The sequence below is a fragment of the Gymnoscopelus braueri genome (genome assembly GCF_963280865.1).
Source record: "Gymnoscopelus braueri genome assembly, chromosome: 20".
NCBI classification, from domain to species: domain Eukaryota; kingdom Metazoa; phylum Chordata; class Actinopteri; order Myctophiformes; family Myctophidae; genus Gymnoscopelus; species Gymnoscopelus braueri.
The window spans coordinates 6,278,848-6,298,847 of NC_137622.1; the positions used below are offsets into that span (position 1 = coordinate 6,278,848).

The 20,000-nt window shown below is 42.4% G+C and overlaps 1 protein-coding gene across 4 annotated transcripts in view; it reads left to right on the top strand.

Moving 5' to 3' along the window:
• Window positions 1-20,000, top strand: part of uvssa (UV-stimulated scaffold protein A) — a 51,725-nt gene that overhangs the window by 189 nt on the left and 31,536 nt on the right. For 3 of the 4 annotated variants that reach the window (XM_080415997.1, XM_080415998.1, XM_080416000.1), the window contains exons 2-9: window positions 1,408-1,535; window positions 2,275-2,428; window positions 3,289-3,465; window positions 4,033-4,153; window positions 4,643-4,853; window positions 7,573-7,844; window positions 8,326-8,435; window positions 9,778-9,906. In XM_080415997.1, coding sequence (XP_080272123.1) covers window positions 1,426-1,535; window positions 2,275-2,428; window positions 3,289-3,465; window positions 4,033-4,153; window positions 4,643-4,853; window positions 7,573-7,844; window positions 8,326-8,435; window positions 9,778-9,906 — 1,284 coding nt within the window. In that variant the 5' untranslated portion in view covers window positions 1,408-1,425. The remainder of the gene's footprint in view (window positions 1-1,407; window positions 1,536-2,274; window positions 2,429-3,288; window positions 3,466-4,032; window positions 4,154-4,642; window positions 4,854-7,572; window positions 7,845-8,325; window positions 8,436-9,777; window positions 9,907-20,000) is intronic. The other variant, XM_080415999.1, reaches the window with a different exon arrangement.

Here is a 20,000-nt window from a genome sequence, read left to right on the forward strand (position 1 = left end):
CAGGCTGGGGCTTAATTGTTATGTATTCTTACAATATTTTCCTTTATGCTTGTTTATGAATCTGCTTAATGAATGATGAGTTTTTTAGTTTGAGGTTCCAAACGGAGCTAGTTTTTAATTTGTCTCAGCTCTTTGTGCTTTAAAGTAACTGAAGAGGCGAAGAGCTGAATGTACAGCAGTCGTTGTGCTGATATAATAACTCAAATGTAAACACCGTACTGCAAATACTATACTGTGTGGCAGCGGTGGAAAAAGTACTCACATTGTATACTTAAGTAAAAGTATCAATACTGCAATATAGAAATACTTTGTTACAAGTAAAAGTCCGGAATTCAAAATGTACTTGAGTACAAAAGTATTGGTATCAAAATGTACTTAAAGTACCAAAAGTAGAAAGTACTCATTTTGCAGAATGTCCCATTTCACAAGTTTTCAAATGTATACAAATCTTTTGAAAATAGCAGATCTACAAGCTCACAATGCACATGGTAAGCTAAAAATAATCGAAATCTACAAAATACTAAAGTTATGCAATAATTGTAGTTGAGTAAAAGTACAATATTTGCCTCTGAGGTGTAGTGGAGTAGTAAAAAATAGTAAAAGTACTGAAAATTGGAAATCTCCAGTAAAGTAAAAAATACCTCAAAATTGTACTTAAGTACAGTACTTGAGTAAATGTACATATAGTTACTTTACACCACTGGTCTGTGGACACTGTAAAACTGACAGTGTCCTGTAAGTCCATATGGGCTGGGCTTCCTTGGAAGCATGACACTTTAATAAAGAAAATAATCAAATCATGTACATATATATTATTTTAACGCCTTAGTAGCAATCCTCTCTCATTCTCACCTTTTGATGGATGCTAGTTTTATGATGCAGATGTATGCTCGTCATGTTTGTTTCGTTATTGAGACTTGTTTTTGTATAGACCACAAATAACACAAATAAGAATGTTATTTAGATAGCATGTTGTTTATATACATCATGTTTTGGTTTGATGTTTACCTGGTATCCTAGTTTCTTTGAGGCACTACAATGTTCTCTTTTGCACTCTATTTGTTGTGACTATTTATTTACCCTGTTGTTAGTTGGCTATGGTTCATGTTTAGGTGTGGTTGTGGTGGATGTATATATCTAATGTTATGTTTCTAGGTGTGGTTGTGATAGATGATGGATGTATATCTAATGTCATGTTTCTAGGTGTGGTTGTGATAGATGATGGATGTATATAATGTTATGTTTCTAGGTTGTGATAGATGGTGGATGTACAGTATATCTCTAATGTTATGTTTGTCTATTGGTGTGGTTTTGATAGATGATGGATGTATGTATCTAACGTTATGTTTGTAGGTGTGGTTGTGATAGATAATGGATGTATATATCTAATGCTATGTTTCTGTATAGGTGTGTATGTGATAGATAATGGATCTGGAGCAGAGGGACAGACTGTCAGAGCTGGTGGAGGAGTTGACCACATCAGGAGAACCGCAGCTCAGCCAAGACAAGATGAAGGAAGTCAAGAAGATTTGCAAGTAGGCTGCGCACGCACGCACGCACGCACGCACGCACGCACGCACGCACATCGATGCAGAGTACACAGGGGTTGACACTAACGGTTGCCCGACTGCCCGTGGCAAGTAAATATAACGTTCAGGCAAGTGGAGTTTTCTTTCAGGTTGCCTGACGGGCAAGTGCATTCCGTCTTCCGTCTAATTGTCATAGGCTATTTATGAAGAACAATACTACCTTTTTACAACTAGCAGTTGCACTCATTCTGTTTTTTCAAAGTGACGTGTCGCCACTCTGCAGTTATCGATTGGATTAACATATTATTTTTTCTACAAGCTCAAATTTTACCTGTCATTTTATAATTTACGGTACTTTTACTTTTCGGGCAAGTGGGCATGACCTTTGGGCAAGTAGAACATGACCTGTACTTGCCTGACGGGCAAGTGCCCCTGAGACCTTAGTGTCAACCCCTGGTACAGACCTGTGCAGTTTTCTGTCTTTTGCTGGTCATCAGAAATCATCAACAGACTAGATATGTACTGTAGATAGACCTTTATTGATCCCAGGGGAAATTCAGGCACCAGAGGCAGCACAGCAGTTAGAGTACAGATACAGTGTAAATCCAAGAGTAGCAACACAATACCTATGAGTCAAAAAACGATGTATAATATAGATATAAAGTGGTTAATATCTACACATGAAACTACTCAAGAATGTCCAGTAGTAGGAGATGAAAAACATGCCTTTTCTTCTGCCCCTCAGAGTTTCCAACGACCACATAGAACATGCGTACCGCTCTCTCATGTCCCAGCTCAACCAGGAGCATGCAGAGATCAGGCTGTCTGCCTTCCAGATCGCCACGGAGCTCTTCTCCAGATCACACCACTTCAGAACACTACTGGTGGATAACTTTCAGGTACTGTGTTCTTCCACTGTGACATGAGCTTATAAATGTCACCATAGAAGTAGAGATGTTCCCGAAGACCAGATCTTCCTTCTCAATATAGATTCAGATATAGCATCTGTATACTACTAACCGTGTATGGATGTGATATGATTGCTAATATTGTTGATGCCATAGAACTTCATTTTGTAACTGAAAAAGAACATAAATTAACCTAACAATGAATACATTGATAAATCCAGCCACAATTTAGTAATACATTTAATTATAACAGTAAGAGTATAAAACAGTATTCCAACAATAAATGTAAAAACAAAATATTGAAAATAAGTTATACTTGTTTAGTATGAATGAGCTACAGTATCATCACATGATAAATTGTGTGGGACTGGATCTGTGAGTAGACCGACATACTCGAAGATACGCATGTTTGGCTGTATTGGAGAAAGTTTTGATAGTTAGCTCGTAGATCTATGTGAGTCCCCTGTCCGGGGACCACACTGGGGTCCTTCTCTCTCTAGGTCGTCCTCAGACGAGCCCTCCATCGTTGCTTCCAGACCTTCCGGTCCTCCATACATCTGGCCAGCTTGTTGGTACTTTGCGCTCCTGCATCATTCTTGAGTACATCCACATATGCTAGTGTGGGACGTCCTCGTGATCGATGCTTGGGGGGGGCTCTGTGGCCAAACGTATACCACAATGGGGGTCCTTGAAATTAAACCTTTTGAGAATGTCTGTATGTATGTATGTAACCTTTATTTAACCAGGAGTAACATTGAGGTATTAAACCTCTTTTGCAAGTGAGAACCACTGTTTTAGGCAAGCGACACCATTGTGTGATGGATTATAAATGCGGTATACTTCTCTTCCAGGAGTTCTTAGAGTTGACAGTGGAGACAGACTCGGAGCAGCCCCTTCCTCCTCCTAAAGAGGTAGCCAAGAAATTGAAGTCATTGGCTGTACAGACTGTCCAATCGTGGCAGGCCTCCTACGGATCAGCCTACAAGAAGCTAGCGCTGGGCTATCACTTCCTCAAACAGGTCAAGAAGGTGAGGGAGATGTTTGCAAAATATCCGTCTAGTTCTGTGTTTCCCCGGTGGGCGCCAAAGATTTTGAGGTGGTCCAACATTTTAAACATGTTGCACAAAATCATAAGTTGTTTTCATCCACTGCCAGTGCCTGTATATTCTCAATGTGATATCAGTCCAACTTGTCATACAGAATCTATTATCGTGTAACGTTAACATAGATAACTCCCACATGATGTAACATGTAATAAATTGTAAAAGTTTTGAACCACTTTCAATCTAGCATCCTTATTTTAGGCATCAGGCATCAACATAATGTTTGTTTGTTTGTTCATGATATGAAAACAGGGACACATTGGCTGCATAACAACATAGTGATGTTGTCAAAAGATTAAAACAATTACCAATATACTGTATATCGGCCAAACTGATATATCGGTCGGGCACTACTGCTGATTATGAAACCACTCCACCATTTTCTCTGTCTGTCTGTCTGTCTGTCTGTCTGTCTGTCTGCCTGCCTGCCTGCCTGCCTGCCTGCCTGCCTGCCTGCCTGCCTGCCTGCCTGCCTGCCTGTCTGTCTGTCAGGTGGACTTCCATGACGTGGAGGCCCGGACCCTGGCCGAGAGGAAGAGAGAAGAGGAGAGACAGCGGAAGATGGAGAGAATCTATGGAGAGAGAGTGGAGAAGGCTGGCAAAGAGATGGAAGGTTAAAAAAAATACTATTAATAAACCTAGAACGCATGCACGCACGCGCACACACACACACACACACACACACACACACACACACACACACACACACACACACAAACACACGTAAAAGGTACATGTTAATTTGACTCTGAGAGCATACAAATATATAACACATTTATAGTTACATTTACTGTTACATTTGTACACTCTTGTTATGAATGGATAACATTGTACCATGCACAGTGGAGTTATAGAATCATGTTTTGGTTTGTCGGAGCCGAGGTAGTGTAAGTGATATTTTAGAGTTAAAATGAAAAGTTTTTTTTGTGTGTAAAAAGGTTAAGCTCTTTAGTAAACAGAAAATGCATTTTCAGGTTGGGGATATCAATTTTATCCAATCAGGGGATTGAAGTCATACAATATAGAGCTATTAAAAACATATAGTAACCCTAAAAACAACCCTTACTGTGCTTTTAAACATGAAGTGACTTTTTATCGACAGAGTCACGCGAGGAGATCGAGGAAACTCTGACAGAAATGGACTCTTGCATGAAGCTGCTCCTCGCCGACTCGTTCGACCCCTCTGACCTCCAAGTGACCGATGGGAGCCCCCGGCACCGGCAGACCCCCGACAGCAGTCAGCGATCGTCCAGCGCCGGTGACACCTCAGCGACGTCGACCAATCCTAACGCCAGGACAGACGAGGGGAACAGGTACGCCTTTCATCATTACTATATCGTCTCTGTCGGGTGGAAACCTCATATGGCCAACACTACCTTTCAGGATTCAGGATTCAAATTCAAAAATGGCAAAAATAGCAGATCTACAAGCTCGAAACGCGGCGCTTAGCGCCGCGTTTCGAGCTTGTAGATCTGCTACTTTTGATGCTTTTGTGTGACGCTTTAGTATGATCAATTAGGGTGTTAATTTATGAAAAAACGCAAAAAGTTTAAATATAGAGATAAGAGGTGTCTGCCCGACAGCAACAATTATTTTGCATACTTTACTCGTTAGAATAATTTCCATTCATCTGTATAAGAACAGCTTGATGAAATTAACAGAAATGTCATATTTCCATTAGGGATGTTAAACGACTCATATTTTGCGAGTCGACGTGTCGAGGGCAATAATCGATGTGTCGATTTTTCTTGTATTTATTTATTTATTTTGCTGCGCAGCAGAGAGCTGAGCTTTCCTTTAAGCGCCACAACTTGTCTCCGCCAGAGGTGGAGAGTATGTTTTCGTTCCCGTCCCGCTGTGTGTCCCCCCCCCCCCTAGCCAAGCTAACATTGGTCAAGCTTCACGTGACACGTGACAATATGTTGTCACCAATGCTTTATAAATAGGTGTGTCACTTCAAAAAGCTATTTATGTTTTTGAAGTGAGGTAACATTGGTCAAGCTAACATTGGTCAAGTGACACGTGACAATATGTAATATAAATAGGTAAGACAGGATTAATCAGGAACAGTACTGGCGGAGACCTGTGCTCCGAGGAGCACATTTTCTAGTTTTTAAACATGTGTTTATTAAACACAGAACACTTGTTTAATCCATAGGCTACAGCAGCTTAACTAACGAGGCTGACGTTTGACAAATTTAAATAATGTAAGACTGAGCTTTCCGTCCCGATGCCAAATAATAATAGTCACAACACAACGCGTTCAACAATCGTAGCTACATGGCCTCATACAAACTTTTATAACATCTTATGGAGCGTTTGGGAACCTCAGCGAGGTACTCGCCCTAAAACATGGTCGCCCCGGATCAAATCCGGCGACCTGGGAACGGTCGCCACAAGGTACTTCTACACAAAAATGGGGGCGAGTGTGTTTTGGGGCGATCGTTCCGGTTACATCAGCGTACGTTCTCTCTCACGTGGCGCTGTCATTGTTTGACGACAGGGCACGGTGTATTCTGGAAATGTCATCAGCTCACAGAAGCCTTTCCCCTCGACAACGCTAATAGTAGGCATAATATCTTAGGCTATCATCTTTGCTGTCAAATCAGTGATCTTTTATGCCATCACAATGGCGAGGTTTCACGGTGAAGTCTGGCGTCTGCCATTCTGTTTTGCTTGGTTGAAGGGGCTTGGGACCGCCGGATCTGGTGTCTCGCCTTAATGTGATTTGACATCACTGATGTTGACGACGAGTGATATGCATACTGCACAATTTGCATTGCCACTATTTTATCCCACACCTCACTCTTATTATGCTGTCATTTCCAAGCGGGCTCAAGCATGCGCAAGCAGGACTAGCCAAAGCGCACATGATGCGCATGCAGACCGGATAAACACAGACAGACACACACCGTTCCTCTCTCATTTGGAAGATATTTGATACTTTTTTACATTTTGAACTGGCTATTTCGGAAAACGTTTATATTAATGTTTTTGAACAAGCCATTACAAAAAAGAAATATATATGAAAAAAAAAATATTATATATATTATATATATATATATATATATATATATATATATATATATATATATATATATATTTTTTTTTTTTTTTTTTTCTTTTCTTTTTTTTTTTCTTTTTTAGACGAGCATGAGTCGAAAATCTAGTCGAAAATCTTTTTTTTTTCACATCCCTAATTTCCATCATTAATTTCATGTGGTTTTCCACACTCTTCTAACCACTTTCCACCTGGCGTCCCTATATTGGGGATTTTTATTCTTTTATGAAACATTTTCATAATACCATTTCATAATGGTCACGGGCGGCTGTGGCTCAGGAGGTAGAGCAGGTCGTCCAATGATCCGTGGGTCGGCGGTTCGAATCCCGGCTCCTCCTGACCACATGTCGAAGTGTCCCTGGGCAAAACACTGAACCCTACATTGCCTCCAATGATTCTGTCGGCGCTCGCTTGCCACCATTGGTGTGTGAATGTGGGAAAAGTGGGGACGCTGGCGTCGACTGTTCGCCGCTCCACCTCCCAATGTCCCCCACCTGTATGAATGAATGAACCATTGTAAAGCGCTTTGAGCACTTGGAAAAGCGCTATAAAAATGCAATTCATTATGAATGTTCAACAATTTAAAAAAATAGCAACAGTAGCAGATCTTCAAGCTCACAACACATATGCCATTAATAATAACAATATTAATAAAGTATACAATTATTAAGTATTTGGCATGTTTTGGCGATGGTACATTATCTATTTTGATTATTGGTGCTGGCCATTGTCAGTCATTTCTTTGTATATTTCAATAACAGGCTTTGTATATTTGAGTTATTTGTCATACTGTATCTTCCCTGCAATTATTGTTTTCAAAGCGTAAACAGCAAACAGAAATGTAATTTTTAATTAGTTCCAATGTTCAATGTCAAAGAGACAACTAAATCATCACTATTATTTTGTCTAAATCATCACTATTATTTTGTATGACAATGAATGGTCTACTGAAATGTCATGCTGGTGAACAGCCCTGACAGGACAGACAGGACAGACAGGAGACGAGGAGACAAAAGCAAGAAAGGGAAGGAAGTGGAGAAAAGTGGAGAGAAACACACAGCTGTGGAGGGAGAGGAGGAAAGGAGGAAGGGGTCAGAGGAGGAGGAAGAGGAGGAGGAGGAGGAGGAGGAAAGAAGAAAGGACGGAGCGATGCAGACGGAGGAGGTCGCCGATGAGGCGTCATTTATTCGTAATTCCGGTCTCATCTCTCACTGTTACAGTCTGGACATTAACCTGGTGCCTGGTGGGTAGAACACACACACACACACGCACACACACACACACACGCACACACACACACACACACACACACACACACACACACACACACACACACACACACACACACACACACACACACACACACACTAGAACAGTGATTCTCAACCTTTTGATATTCATAGACCCCCAGTTTGATATGCATTAGCCCACACCCCCATTTGATAAGTTATATATATATATATTTTCATCTCTGGGACCCAATCTGCACTGTACAGTACAATCCTCAGTGTTAATTTAACTCTAAGAGTGGACGAATTGAACCAACTGGACCATTTGGTTCCACTTAACACTCTCAGGGTTCATTTGGACCCCTGGTGGTCCCCTGACCCCACTTTGAGAAACAGTCTGTAGTCACACGACAGCCATTTTTCTCTTACCTCACGCCATGCCACTTCTATAGAGAAGCAAAGTAACTGGTTCTCTCTCCTCTCCTCTCCTCTCAGATATCCATGTTAAAGAGACAGAGGACAACGAGGCAGTGGTTTCCACGGTGATAGACCTCCATCGACTCATCACAGCCAAACACTTACCAGCTGTACAGAGCTGGGTTCAGGTTAGTCTGTACACACGCACGCACGCACGCACGCACGCACGCACGCACGCACGCACGCACGCACGCACGCACGCACGCACGCACGCACGCACGCACGCACGCACGCACGCACGCACGCACGCACGCACGCACGCACGCACGCACGCACACACACACACACACACACACACACACACACACACACACAAACACACACACAATTGATTGATTGATTGATTGAATATTTTATTAGGCAAAAAAATGTAAAACAGCACAGTTACATTTACAAATACTTTGTCTAACAGGTCCGTTCATAAAAGTCCTTGCGGACTTGTTTCCAATGAGGGCCTTGGTATTCAATTCATAGACATATATAGTGGCACCACAGTTCGAATATCATAAAAAAAAAAAACAGCAAAGAAAATAACACTATGTATAACAAAAAAAATAAAAAGAGGGGGAATCTTTTACTACAATCACTTACTGCATCTTTACTGTGGTGTGATTTTATACGGCTGCTACTTTGGCCAGGTCTCAAATGAATGAAGGATCAGACCCTTCCTCACCCAGGAGTCAGCCCAGCTCCATCAAAACTTGACCACTGTAACTCGCTCCTTACTGGCCTCCCGGCATGTGTACTTAAGCCCCTCCAAATGATCCAGAATGCCGCAGCACGCTTGGTCTTCAAGCAGCCACATTTTTAACATGTCTACCCCCTTCTCCACTCCCTCCATTGGCTCCCAGTTACTACCCGTGCAGAGTACAAAACACTGATGTTGGCCTACAAAGCAACCAAAGGGCAGGGCACCCCCATATCTCCAAAGCCTGATCCAACCCTACAACCCCTTCCCGCTCACTCAGATCAGCCAACACAGTCAGAACCTTCCCTAAAACCTGCGGGACAGCGCTTCACACGTCCCAGACTCTTCTCCCTTCTGGCTCCCAAACTGTGGAACGAACTCCCCATTGCAATTAGAACTGCAGACTCAATCTTCCACCGTAATCTGAAGACTCACCTCTTCTCCACCTTAGCCTGTAGCTCTTGCCGTAGCATACAGCGTTGCAGGCTTATGCAAAGGCTAAAATGTAATTTAGATAGCATGTTATGTAGACAGATGCCAGATTCATTTGTAAACCTGGCATCCTATAGTGTGTTTCAATGTACAGATTTTTTTTTAGATTAGACTGATGATAGATTCTTGGTTTACCTATGATCCTAGTTTACTATTTCTATGCATTTGATGTATTACCTTGTGTTTACCTTACCTACTGTAAATCGCTCTGGATTAAGAGCGTCTGCTAAATGACAAAATTGTAAATTGTAATGAATGAATATGTTTAACACTTGGTGTTTGTCCTGCAGGTGTTCAGTAAGTCGGGTCTGGACCAGCAGCTGTTAAGGCGAGCACTAGACCTGAAGAAGTGTCTGGAAGCTGCTGTACAGAAGCACAAAGAGCTGCACATCGAATATAAGAAGAGACGTCGCAGAGTGGTGAGTCCCTGCACACGCACGCACGCACGCACGCACGCACGCACGCACGCACGCACGCACGCACGCACGCACGCACGCACGCACGCACGCACGCACGCACGCACGCACGCACGCACGCACGCACGCACGCACGCACAGTGGGGAGTCCTTCAACACACCAAACACTTCAGTACCAAGTATGACATCAACCAGCCCTATTTTATACTTTGTCATACGGTGGTACAGCTGCCGGTTTCAACTTATTTTCTTACATTTCCAAGACAGTTAAGAGAACCTATATCTTTAGTGCAGAATAGCTTAAAGGTTTTACTTGGCTTTGATATGAGCAAGTAATGTTTTATCATTAAGTAAAAAAATCCATCCTAGCAGCTTGGGGCAGGTTCAGGTAGGGGGCTAGTAAATATGGGGCAGGTCGGGTGTTGTCACAGCTTCATTCAACTCAGTTCCTGCTGTGACAGACCCTGGTCAGCAGGTGGCAGCAGTTTACCACAAATTGGTAAGCATGCTGCTGAGAGACCATGGTTTCTTGGCACACTCTTCTGGGAAATATAGAAACTGTCTGTCAAATCCTGAGTGTTAATTAACTCTGAGAGTGTACAAATGGAACCAGATGGATCATAAGGAGCGGTTAGGGCTTCACTGATTAATTGAATACATAGGACCACAATGGAAACAAGTCCCCAGGTTATCCTATTAGCCCAATTGTCTGACTGTACCTCCTGCTGTTTACATTTCTGTCTAATAAAGTATTTAATCAATCAAAATGTCTTGCTCAAGGACACTTTGACACTAACCCATGGAGACCCAGGGATCGGATAAGGACAGACAGACGAATATAAACTTTTATCAAATCAAAGTTCTTCAAATTGATTTCAAGATTTTTTTTAATGGGTGGAAAGACTGGTAATCAGTGAGACTCTCCAAAGTCGGACCCAAAAATCTGCTTTTCTATCTAGAAATGTAAGCAGTTTAAAATACGGTAACTGTAACACTAGCGATTTAGATTATCACAAGATGACCCATTTATTATGCCAAATTACTAATCATTTTAACTCTTGTACTGCTGTAATATAGAGCTGCAGTGCAACTATTGATTATTTTCTTAGCGATTATCCTATCCGTTACTTTTTTAGATTAATCCAATAATTCAGAAGCATTAAAAAGGAAGAAGAGATCAGAGCGAAAAACTCTATTAAAGATTCTAGAAACTACTCAAGAGTACGGATAATTCTTTCACTGTAAGATCTAATGAAGGTTCTTCAGACTATAGAGTACCGAAGTGTGATTTAAAAAAAAGAGTAAGCAAATTTTGAGTTTGGTGATTTTGCTCTCAACTAACGGTGAAAAGGTACTAATTTTTCCAAAGAGTTTGTATATAAAGGGCTGCCTACAAATTGACTGTAAATGTCAGACTTTAAAATGACCCAACAACTACATCTGCTGCTATTACACATGAGTGTGAATCATGGCACTACCGTCGCTGATAATCAACGCCACATCGCGTTGCATTGGATTTTTTCCTTCTCTAAAAGAGTAGCGTCAATTCTCAGCTGTTTCATCAAACAAACTAAATAAAACACACAATTGTGTTCTGGGTACCGCCACAGAATGAATTCAATAATTAGTTTTCTCCGAACAGACGTTATCAAATACCGTACAACTACATATCATAATCGCCGGACTCGTTTTTATTTTTATTTTTGGAGCACAGTACAACTCCGTGACCCAGGGGTTCTGTGCTCTGTTTTGGAAGCAGCAGCAAATCTCACTTTCCATGCTGCTGGTATACAAATCCTCCAGCAGGGGGCAGCATTGCGATGCATTCGAAATCACGAGGCAGCAGTTGTAGCAGGCAGTGAATGAATGGCTGAACAGGTGTGTGTGTGTGTGTGTGTGTGTGTGTGTGTGTGTGTGTGTGTGTGTGTGTGTGTGTGTGTGTGTGTGTGTGTGTGTGTGTGTGTGTGTGTGTGTGTGTGTGTGTGTGTGTGTGTGTGTGTGTGATTGAGTGGTTCTCAAACATTTTCATGTCAAGGACCCCCACATTAATATATATTTGGCCACAGACCCCCGTCTAAAAAGATTTTGTGCCAGGGACCCGCATAACAGAAGATTTGTCTTAAACATTAAAAAAATGTTTGGAAAATAGTGGATATATAAGCTCACAACTTGTCGCTAGATACAAGTATAAAATATGAGTTTTTACATTTTTTTTAAATTATCACTCAGGATTGTACTGTGTACTGTTGCTGCGTACCGTTAATGATCTCGTCAAAGTGGAATCATGTGGATCTCAGGATCCACATTGGAACGTCGTGGACTTCATGTGACCATCCTGTGATGTTAGTCATCTATGACATCAGTCATCTATGACCTTATTTGGGCAAGGTTTCAGCCCGATCACAGCCCCGTTGACTTCCGTTATGAAATGAAAGTTATGTAAAAAAGAGCGAGAATGAAAATTCTAGAACCCTGCGAAGTTCAACCACATTCAACGTGGTGTCTCCATTTCCCTTTTCTTTTTTTTCCCCCCACTTAAAATAGCATATCTACAAGCTCTCAACGCGTCGCATGGCGTTGTAGATCGTCTATTTCCGCTATTTGTTGAACGACATAGTATGTAGGGCTTAAGTGGTTAAAGGAACAGAAGCACCAAAGTGTGTTGTGTTTGAACGAACGAAAGAAAGAAAGAGGCATCAAAGTGGCCTAGTAGAGAGAGAGAGAGAGAGAGAGAGAGAAAGAGAGTGAGAGAGAGACACACACACACACACACACACACACACACACACACACACACACACACACACACACACACACACACACACACACACACACACACACACACACACACACACACACACACACACAGAGAGACACACACACACACACACACAGAGAGACACAGAGACACACAGTAGAGAGAGACACAGAGAGAGAGCGTGTGTGTGACAGTGACAGAGTGCTGTGCATCCCTCTCTGCCTGGTTATCACTGTCAGGACGGGGTCCCCTGCGCCAGCAGCCCTGCACCGCGATAACGACACAACTTAGAGCCCCTTTATCATAATTAGCTTTTCCTTTTTAGCCTTAAAAGGCCTTCCATTACTGGATCGCCTCTCTATAAGCCCCATGACATACCAACGCGATTGGCTTCTCCCTCATCCTCCCCCCTCGACACGGCCCTGTGTGGGAGTGAGAGAGGAAGATGGAGGGAGAGAGAGAGAGAGAGAGAGAGAGAGAGGTGGGGGGGACAAGGGGGAGAGAGATCAGAGAGAGAGAGAGAGAGAGAGAGAGAGAGAGAGAGAGAGAGAGAGAGAGAGAGAGAGAGAGAGAGAGAGAGAGAGAGAGAGAGAGAGAGAGAGAGAGAGAGAGAGAGAGAGAGAGAGAGGGGTGGGGGAGGAGGACAGGCAGATGAGGGTGAGGGAGGAAGGGGGAGAGCAAGGGGGAGAGAGGGAGAGATATTGAGAGAGGGGGGAGACGGGAGAGAGAGAGACTGAGAGTGAGATGGAGGGAGAGAGTGGAGGATGAGTAGAAAGCGAGGGATACATGTAGAAAGAGGGAGAACGAGAGAGAAAAGAAAGTTGAGCTGAATGAGTGAGTAATGAGAGTAGCCCCTGGAGTGCAGTGATTCTCGACCTTTTCCACTTCAAAGACCCCCGCTTTGATATGCATCAAGCCATGGACCCCTCATTTGATACCATTTTTTATCTCTGGCAAACTACACTTGAAAATCCTCAGTGTTCATTTAACTCTCACAGTGTGTAAATGGGTCCATTTGGTTACACAGACCACCTTACAGACGGCTCGCCTCCTGCAAAAACACAGCGTCCATGTAGAGTTGTGTTTGTTGTCGGGAAGTGGAAGTGAGCCGGCCTGCTGGGGTTCATATACTGTATACTCCGTCGTATGACGAATAGCATCTACTATTTTATTACCCGTCTGTCTGTCTGTCCATATATGGAGATCCCTGATGTTATTAGTATATGACCATTCCCTGTATATTGATATGCCCATATATGGACATATCGGTCGGATCGGCGGTTCTAGACAACCGCATATCCGAACAACTCAACGGCGGGCTCCGCACTCCCTCGAGTCCTTGCCGATGCGAGAGCCGAGTTTGAAGTCGGTCGATCCCATATGTGCACATGACCATATATGTGCATAGCGGTCGGATCTGTGGCTTTGGACAATGCTATGTCTGAAGTCATAGTGACCTGCCTATATATGGGCCTATGGGGTTTGTTTATGGTTATGTATGAGTCAGAGTGACGTGGCCGTGGTCCGCCGGCCTCCCTTAAGCCCATTTTAATTATAGGATTTGTTTGGAGAACCGGCGATCCGACCAACGTCACACGAGCACCACAACTCCTTGGGTCCTTGGCGATACACACAGCAAGTTTGATGTTGATCGGTTGAACAGCTCTGTGCGAAGGACTATCTGTCTTTCGGTTATTTCTGCCAAATGTTCCCCAATCTTTGTCAAATGTTACTCTATTTTTGCCAAATGTATACAGAGGCCTTTCACCAAATGTACCCCCCATTTTCGCCAAATGTTCCCCTGTTATGACATGCCTAGAATAGCGACGCTAGGCTTCGTGTGGTTGATGAAATCTACGGCAACCATCTTGGCGTACTTGGCGTACCAAAACGTGATTACCACAAGACACCAGAACGCATGTTGTCAGTCGTGGTCTAGTTCTCCAACGGACCACATACAGATAAGTTAAAATGATAGGGGCATGTATTAAGAGTAAGCCATCTTTCTAATTCTCCCCCTTCCCGCCTGACACATCTGTATGCGTTTAGTTAGGGATGTATCCTGAGTTTTTAAGTATGTGTTCACTCATTCTGGGCTCCATTCATACAGGCTTGGGTCTTGTTTACCGCTGATAAGGCATCTTATCAGCGCACAATGGATGTGGCTGCCTGTTTTTCTCATTGGAGATAAACACAGAGAGACTATACCTCTATTTCTCTCCCTCTCTCATTCCCTTCTTCTCTTTTGTGCATTTGTCGTTTGCCGTTTCTATTTCCTCTCTCCTGGTATTTTTTTTTCTTGTAATTTTTGGATAAATTTTTTTGGATATTTGTTCTCTCCCTTTTTCTCGCTCTCCGAGTCTCCCCATGGCATTTGGGGGTGGTGCATGGCTCAATCTCGCCGCCACGTCGCTTCCTCTTAGAAAATATATGTCACAGACGACATTGATGCAAGAATAGAAAAGAAAAGTGTGATCTAATGAAGAAATAAGCGCAGGATACAAAGAAAGAAAAATTGTCAGTCGCCACAACTGATTTCAGTCATTTGCATAAAATGTAAGTATTAGACAGGGGTCAAATTAGCAATATAATACATTGCTTACATTCTAAATTGTAAATTGATGTTTGGAAACATCTTCCATAAAACCGTAATTTTTAAACCCAGATTTTTCATAAAAGCAAAGGTTAAAGCTTCAATCTGCAATTTCTTCAACTGCTCGGCTGCATGTAGAACCGCAAGAACATAGAACGATAATACCTAAACATAATTCTACATATTGTTTAGGAAACGCAGCGCTAGTGTGGAGCACTCCTTTCACAAATCACAGATTGGGACTTGGTTGGCCTAACAAAAAAAAAATCAGTTGTGAGAGTTGTTTTCGCTTTAATCCCTGAGCATGTCTTCACATGGCTAATTTGTCTTCCTGAATGTGTGTCATGGGCTTCCAGAGCAGCCAGATAATCAGTCATTGTAGACCAGCCATGAGTTACTAATGTAACCCCCCTAGACGTCATTATCATGTTCACACCACAGGGAGGCCCCCCCCCCCCCCCGCCCGGATAATCTATCCAGAGAGGGAAGAGATTAAAGATGAGTGCAGATAGTTTATCTGTCTCCCTCTGTTCTCTTCAGCGCTCCCAGTTCACTAACTAGGACATTACCACGCTCAAAGCTTCAGCAGAGGATTCCTTTTTTGATCATATCAATTAACCACATGAACCCTTAGCGTCCCTATTATGGCTCGGCATGTCTTAATAGGCTAACATCCTTGCCGATCTGCAAGCTTGTAGATTGTCTGTTTTCGGCAAAGAGATTTGAAAAATAAAAACAGGTGGGCCAGGTATAGACCCATGGGGGACGAAGTCTACAGGGTTTAACCCACTAAGACCTGCGGCCGATTCTACAAATACCTTCTTAATCAGTAGTTCTCACACTTTCAATATTTTTCAAAAATGTTAAAAAATGGATGTACAAGCTCGCATATGTATATCTGCTATTTTTGAATAGCCAATGCTAAAATCTAAAATGACACAGATGCTTTCCCGGTTTCAATGGGTTAAGTGGTTAAAGGGAACATGCACAAGAACCCAGAGAACACGTTGGGTCAAATGTTTTCATGGCTTCACCCCTCCAGTATGTACAGCATTTGCATTTAATTTAAGTTTTTGGCGTACCAACGTTGCTCAGTTCAGGCACAGTCAGCCTAGAATAGCTGCCCTCGACTATTTATTTTTAAGCACTCAGTGTTGATGAATGCTAAAATGTAATTAAATTAAGATGTAATATTAGGCTCTAATTTAAAGGACCATATCAGCCTTTTTGGCATGTTGGTCCTTTGTCACTCTTACTTTGATAGGATTTGATTCCTCAAAACCTTTTTTAATTTAATTTGATTCAGCACATATAATCAGGTATAACATCACAGTTTCATGTGCATGGTTAAATAGAAGTGGATATAGAAATGGACCCATGTGCGTATGGTCTGACATCCTTTAGCAGCATATATCAAATATGACATGATTGCGAACGCGGAAGGAGGCCTCCGACCAAGTGGAGCTTACTATGTAACCCTGCTCAGGTTGTGTGTCTGTCTGTCTGTCTGTCTGCGATTCTGTCTGTGTTCATGCTCTCATTGGCTCACGCCCCCATGTGACTCACATGAGTGCACTGCCTGTAAGCAGCCTCCAGAGTGCGCCAGAGTGCAGGAATTTAGACAATGCACACCAGCCTGCCACACACACACACACACACACACACACGCACACGCACACGCACACGCACACACACACACACACACAGTCAATGTTCTCTCCCCATCACGGTGAAATGACACAGATTACAAGTCTGTAAATACACAATATTTTCGAGCTGCGTTCGCTTCCAGCGTTCGCGCGTCTTACTTGTGTGTATACAAGTGAGAATATGAAATAACAAAAAATGCTTGGCTATATTGCTCCACTGTTTCCAGAAATCACATTTATGAGTTTGTAGATAGATAGATAGATAGATAGATATATACTTTATTAATACCGAAGGAAATTTGTAGTGCATTTGTTAACTTAGTTTTGCTGTTAGACTTAACTCATTCACTGCCAGACTTATTTCTGGCTGCGTTTAGCCACTGCCAGCAATTTTTTGTTTTCCTTACCTTTTCAACTAGTCACAGAATATTTATATCCAGTATGATCGATCCCCCGACGGTTGCTAAACACGGAGGGTTTCACTGTGCTCCCGCGAGAAAAAAAAAAAAGTCATCGCGACCCCCCGTTCGCTTGTTGCAGCCTTTGTGTGGATCTTCTGAAACAAAAAGGGCATTGCGGTTTCTCCTTTTATGATTACATTTTCTGCTACCAGAACCTGGTACGACAACCCATGGCGTGTGATTTCTCCCCCCTCCACACACTCAGATTCAGTTCAAGACTCTGGATTTTGGGTTTTACACAGACATAACAGCCTAAACCCTATATACTTAGTGCAAATCAAAATTGCTTGATTTAAGAAGAATACGCCATTCTCGTCTAACGTCAGATCTCGCAAGCGTTCTATGATTACCGTTGCTAGATATTGTAGTATCGTTGTTGGGACATAACAAAACAAAGTAGATTTTCTCCTGATTTGTCTCTCTGAAAAATGCCATTTTAGTCTCAGATTGTTCGGAAGATTGTTTGCCTTGTGAAGAATGGGTCCAATATTTAGTTCAGTGACAATGGGGCTAAAGCAACCCTAAAGCATGGGTCAGAGGCTGTGTTCACGTTCACTTCTCCCATTGGAATTGATAGACTCACACAACCTACTTCTGGTCTCCTAAAGAGGCGGCCACTTCACGTCACACAGATTCGGGAAGTAAAGTGGAGATGGTGTGTCTTGCTTTTCTATTGTTTGTCTCGGGACAAATATACCTGCTGTTAAAGGTGCAGTAAGTGAAATTGGAAGTGATGACAAAGAAATAAGCAGACAAAATTCAAACTTGAGCTGATAAATGGGTACTCTCTCCTGATTGAATGAAATTGGCAACCCACTGGAAAATGTATGTATGTTCTGTTTGTTAAAGAGAATGAAAGATGGGGAGACCCAACACTATACCAATGATAACTAGTCTTGAATATAGAGCGTTAACCATTTCACAAAATCCTTTTTTCTTTCAACCAACAAACAAACAAAAAAATCACTCGCACTACCTTTAATGATACTGAAATTCCAAAGAGAAGGGATGAGAGGAGACGTACGGATGAGCGGCACAGCCTCAGCGGCTCTTTTCGTCTGCTTGACGCTATAAGGCACAGAAGTGCTCTAGTCAAGTCCCATTATGACAGAGGGACGCGGGGCAGCGGAGCGGAGGTGACGTCTCAATCACAGCACAGCACACGGATCAAGAAGCCATTAATGACAACACACTCTGTCAGGGACCGTCCCGTGTCATTAGAGGAGAGCCCCATTCACTGAGCACACGCACTATCAAATCCTGAACGTCGATTTAACTGTGAGACTGTACAAAATGGAACCAAATGGACCCGTACGGGTCCATTTGGATCCATTTTGTACAGTCTCAGAGTTGCATTAACACCGAGGTTTTTACTATGTATTAAAGGCCTTCAGCAGTGGTAACAATCTGACAGATTGGAGACAACAAAGACCAATCAAATGTTTTTTTATTGGATTCTCCGACTACGCGATCACGGTACGATCCGATCGGTGCCACAGAGGGTTAAGATGAGACGCCCGCACGGTTCCTGACGGCGAGGAGGACGATAAGACATGTGCCACAAGCGATTAGAAACCCGACGTTTTGTGCGTATAGAAAATCCCGCCTGTGACCGGGCGCCTACCAGCGACCGCGGCGTCATTAGAGACAGCTAAAGTCTGATTTCATTAGAAGGAGGGGAGAGCAGAGCTGGCTAAGTAACCACATATTAAAGCTTTAAATGCCACCTAATGAGACAGAGAATGAGATGTCTTCATCTAGAATGGCTGTTAATATGTTTAGATCTAATGGGGGCAGACAGCGGCCCATATCAGAGCCTTCACATGAAAACTTAAAGTCGTACTGTGTAAAATTCATTTTTTGTAGGTCTGTTTTAGCGACACCCCTTGAAGCACCGCTGTCAGAGTTTTTTCTGTACGGAAGGAACACTGAAAAAAGGAATGCTGCAGGGTCCTCCTAGAGCCCGAGGATACTTTGTAAAGCAACAGCACTTCGTCAGCAACTGTATTTATGAACTGTAAAATACATAAATAAATGAATTTCCGGTGCAATTCCGGTGCCTACGTGATTGTGGCACAAGTGTCAGCCTCCGACACTCACAAATAAAATGTGTGTTTAATAGTATTTAGAGAAGTCTCATTTTGTTTTAACCAAACATTTTCACATACAGTACACTACCTTTAAGTCAATATGTGTAGGTCTAATGAGGACAGACAGTGTTCCATATCAGAGTCTTCACATGAAAAACTCATAACTTCAGTTTGGGCTCATGCTGTAACTTGATTTGAAAGTTGCTCTTTGTCGTTTCTCAACTAGTGGGTCTGGACCCAGAAGTGGGTCACTCACGAGATTGTTTTGATGGAGTTGTTAACTGTTAAGTTAACAACTCCATCTTAAAGTTAACTGTTATCTGCGTTAAACCAGTTGGGAAAACAGTTGGTTATCAATAAGGTATAAGTTAAACGTTGTAAGCAAGTTTGTTAGTATTTTCACTATTTTTGTACACCACCATTGTACAACAAAGTATTATACGGGGTTAAGTGGTTAATCAGACTAACCGATTTAGTTGATAGTAAAAAGAAAAAACTATTAATTCTCAATTATTTGGTTATTGTGTCAGTTATTGGTTCTAAATA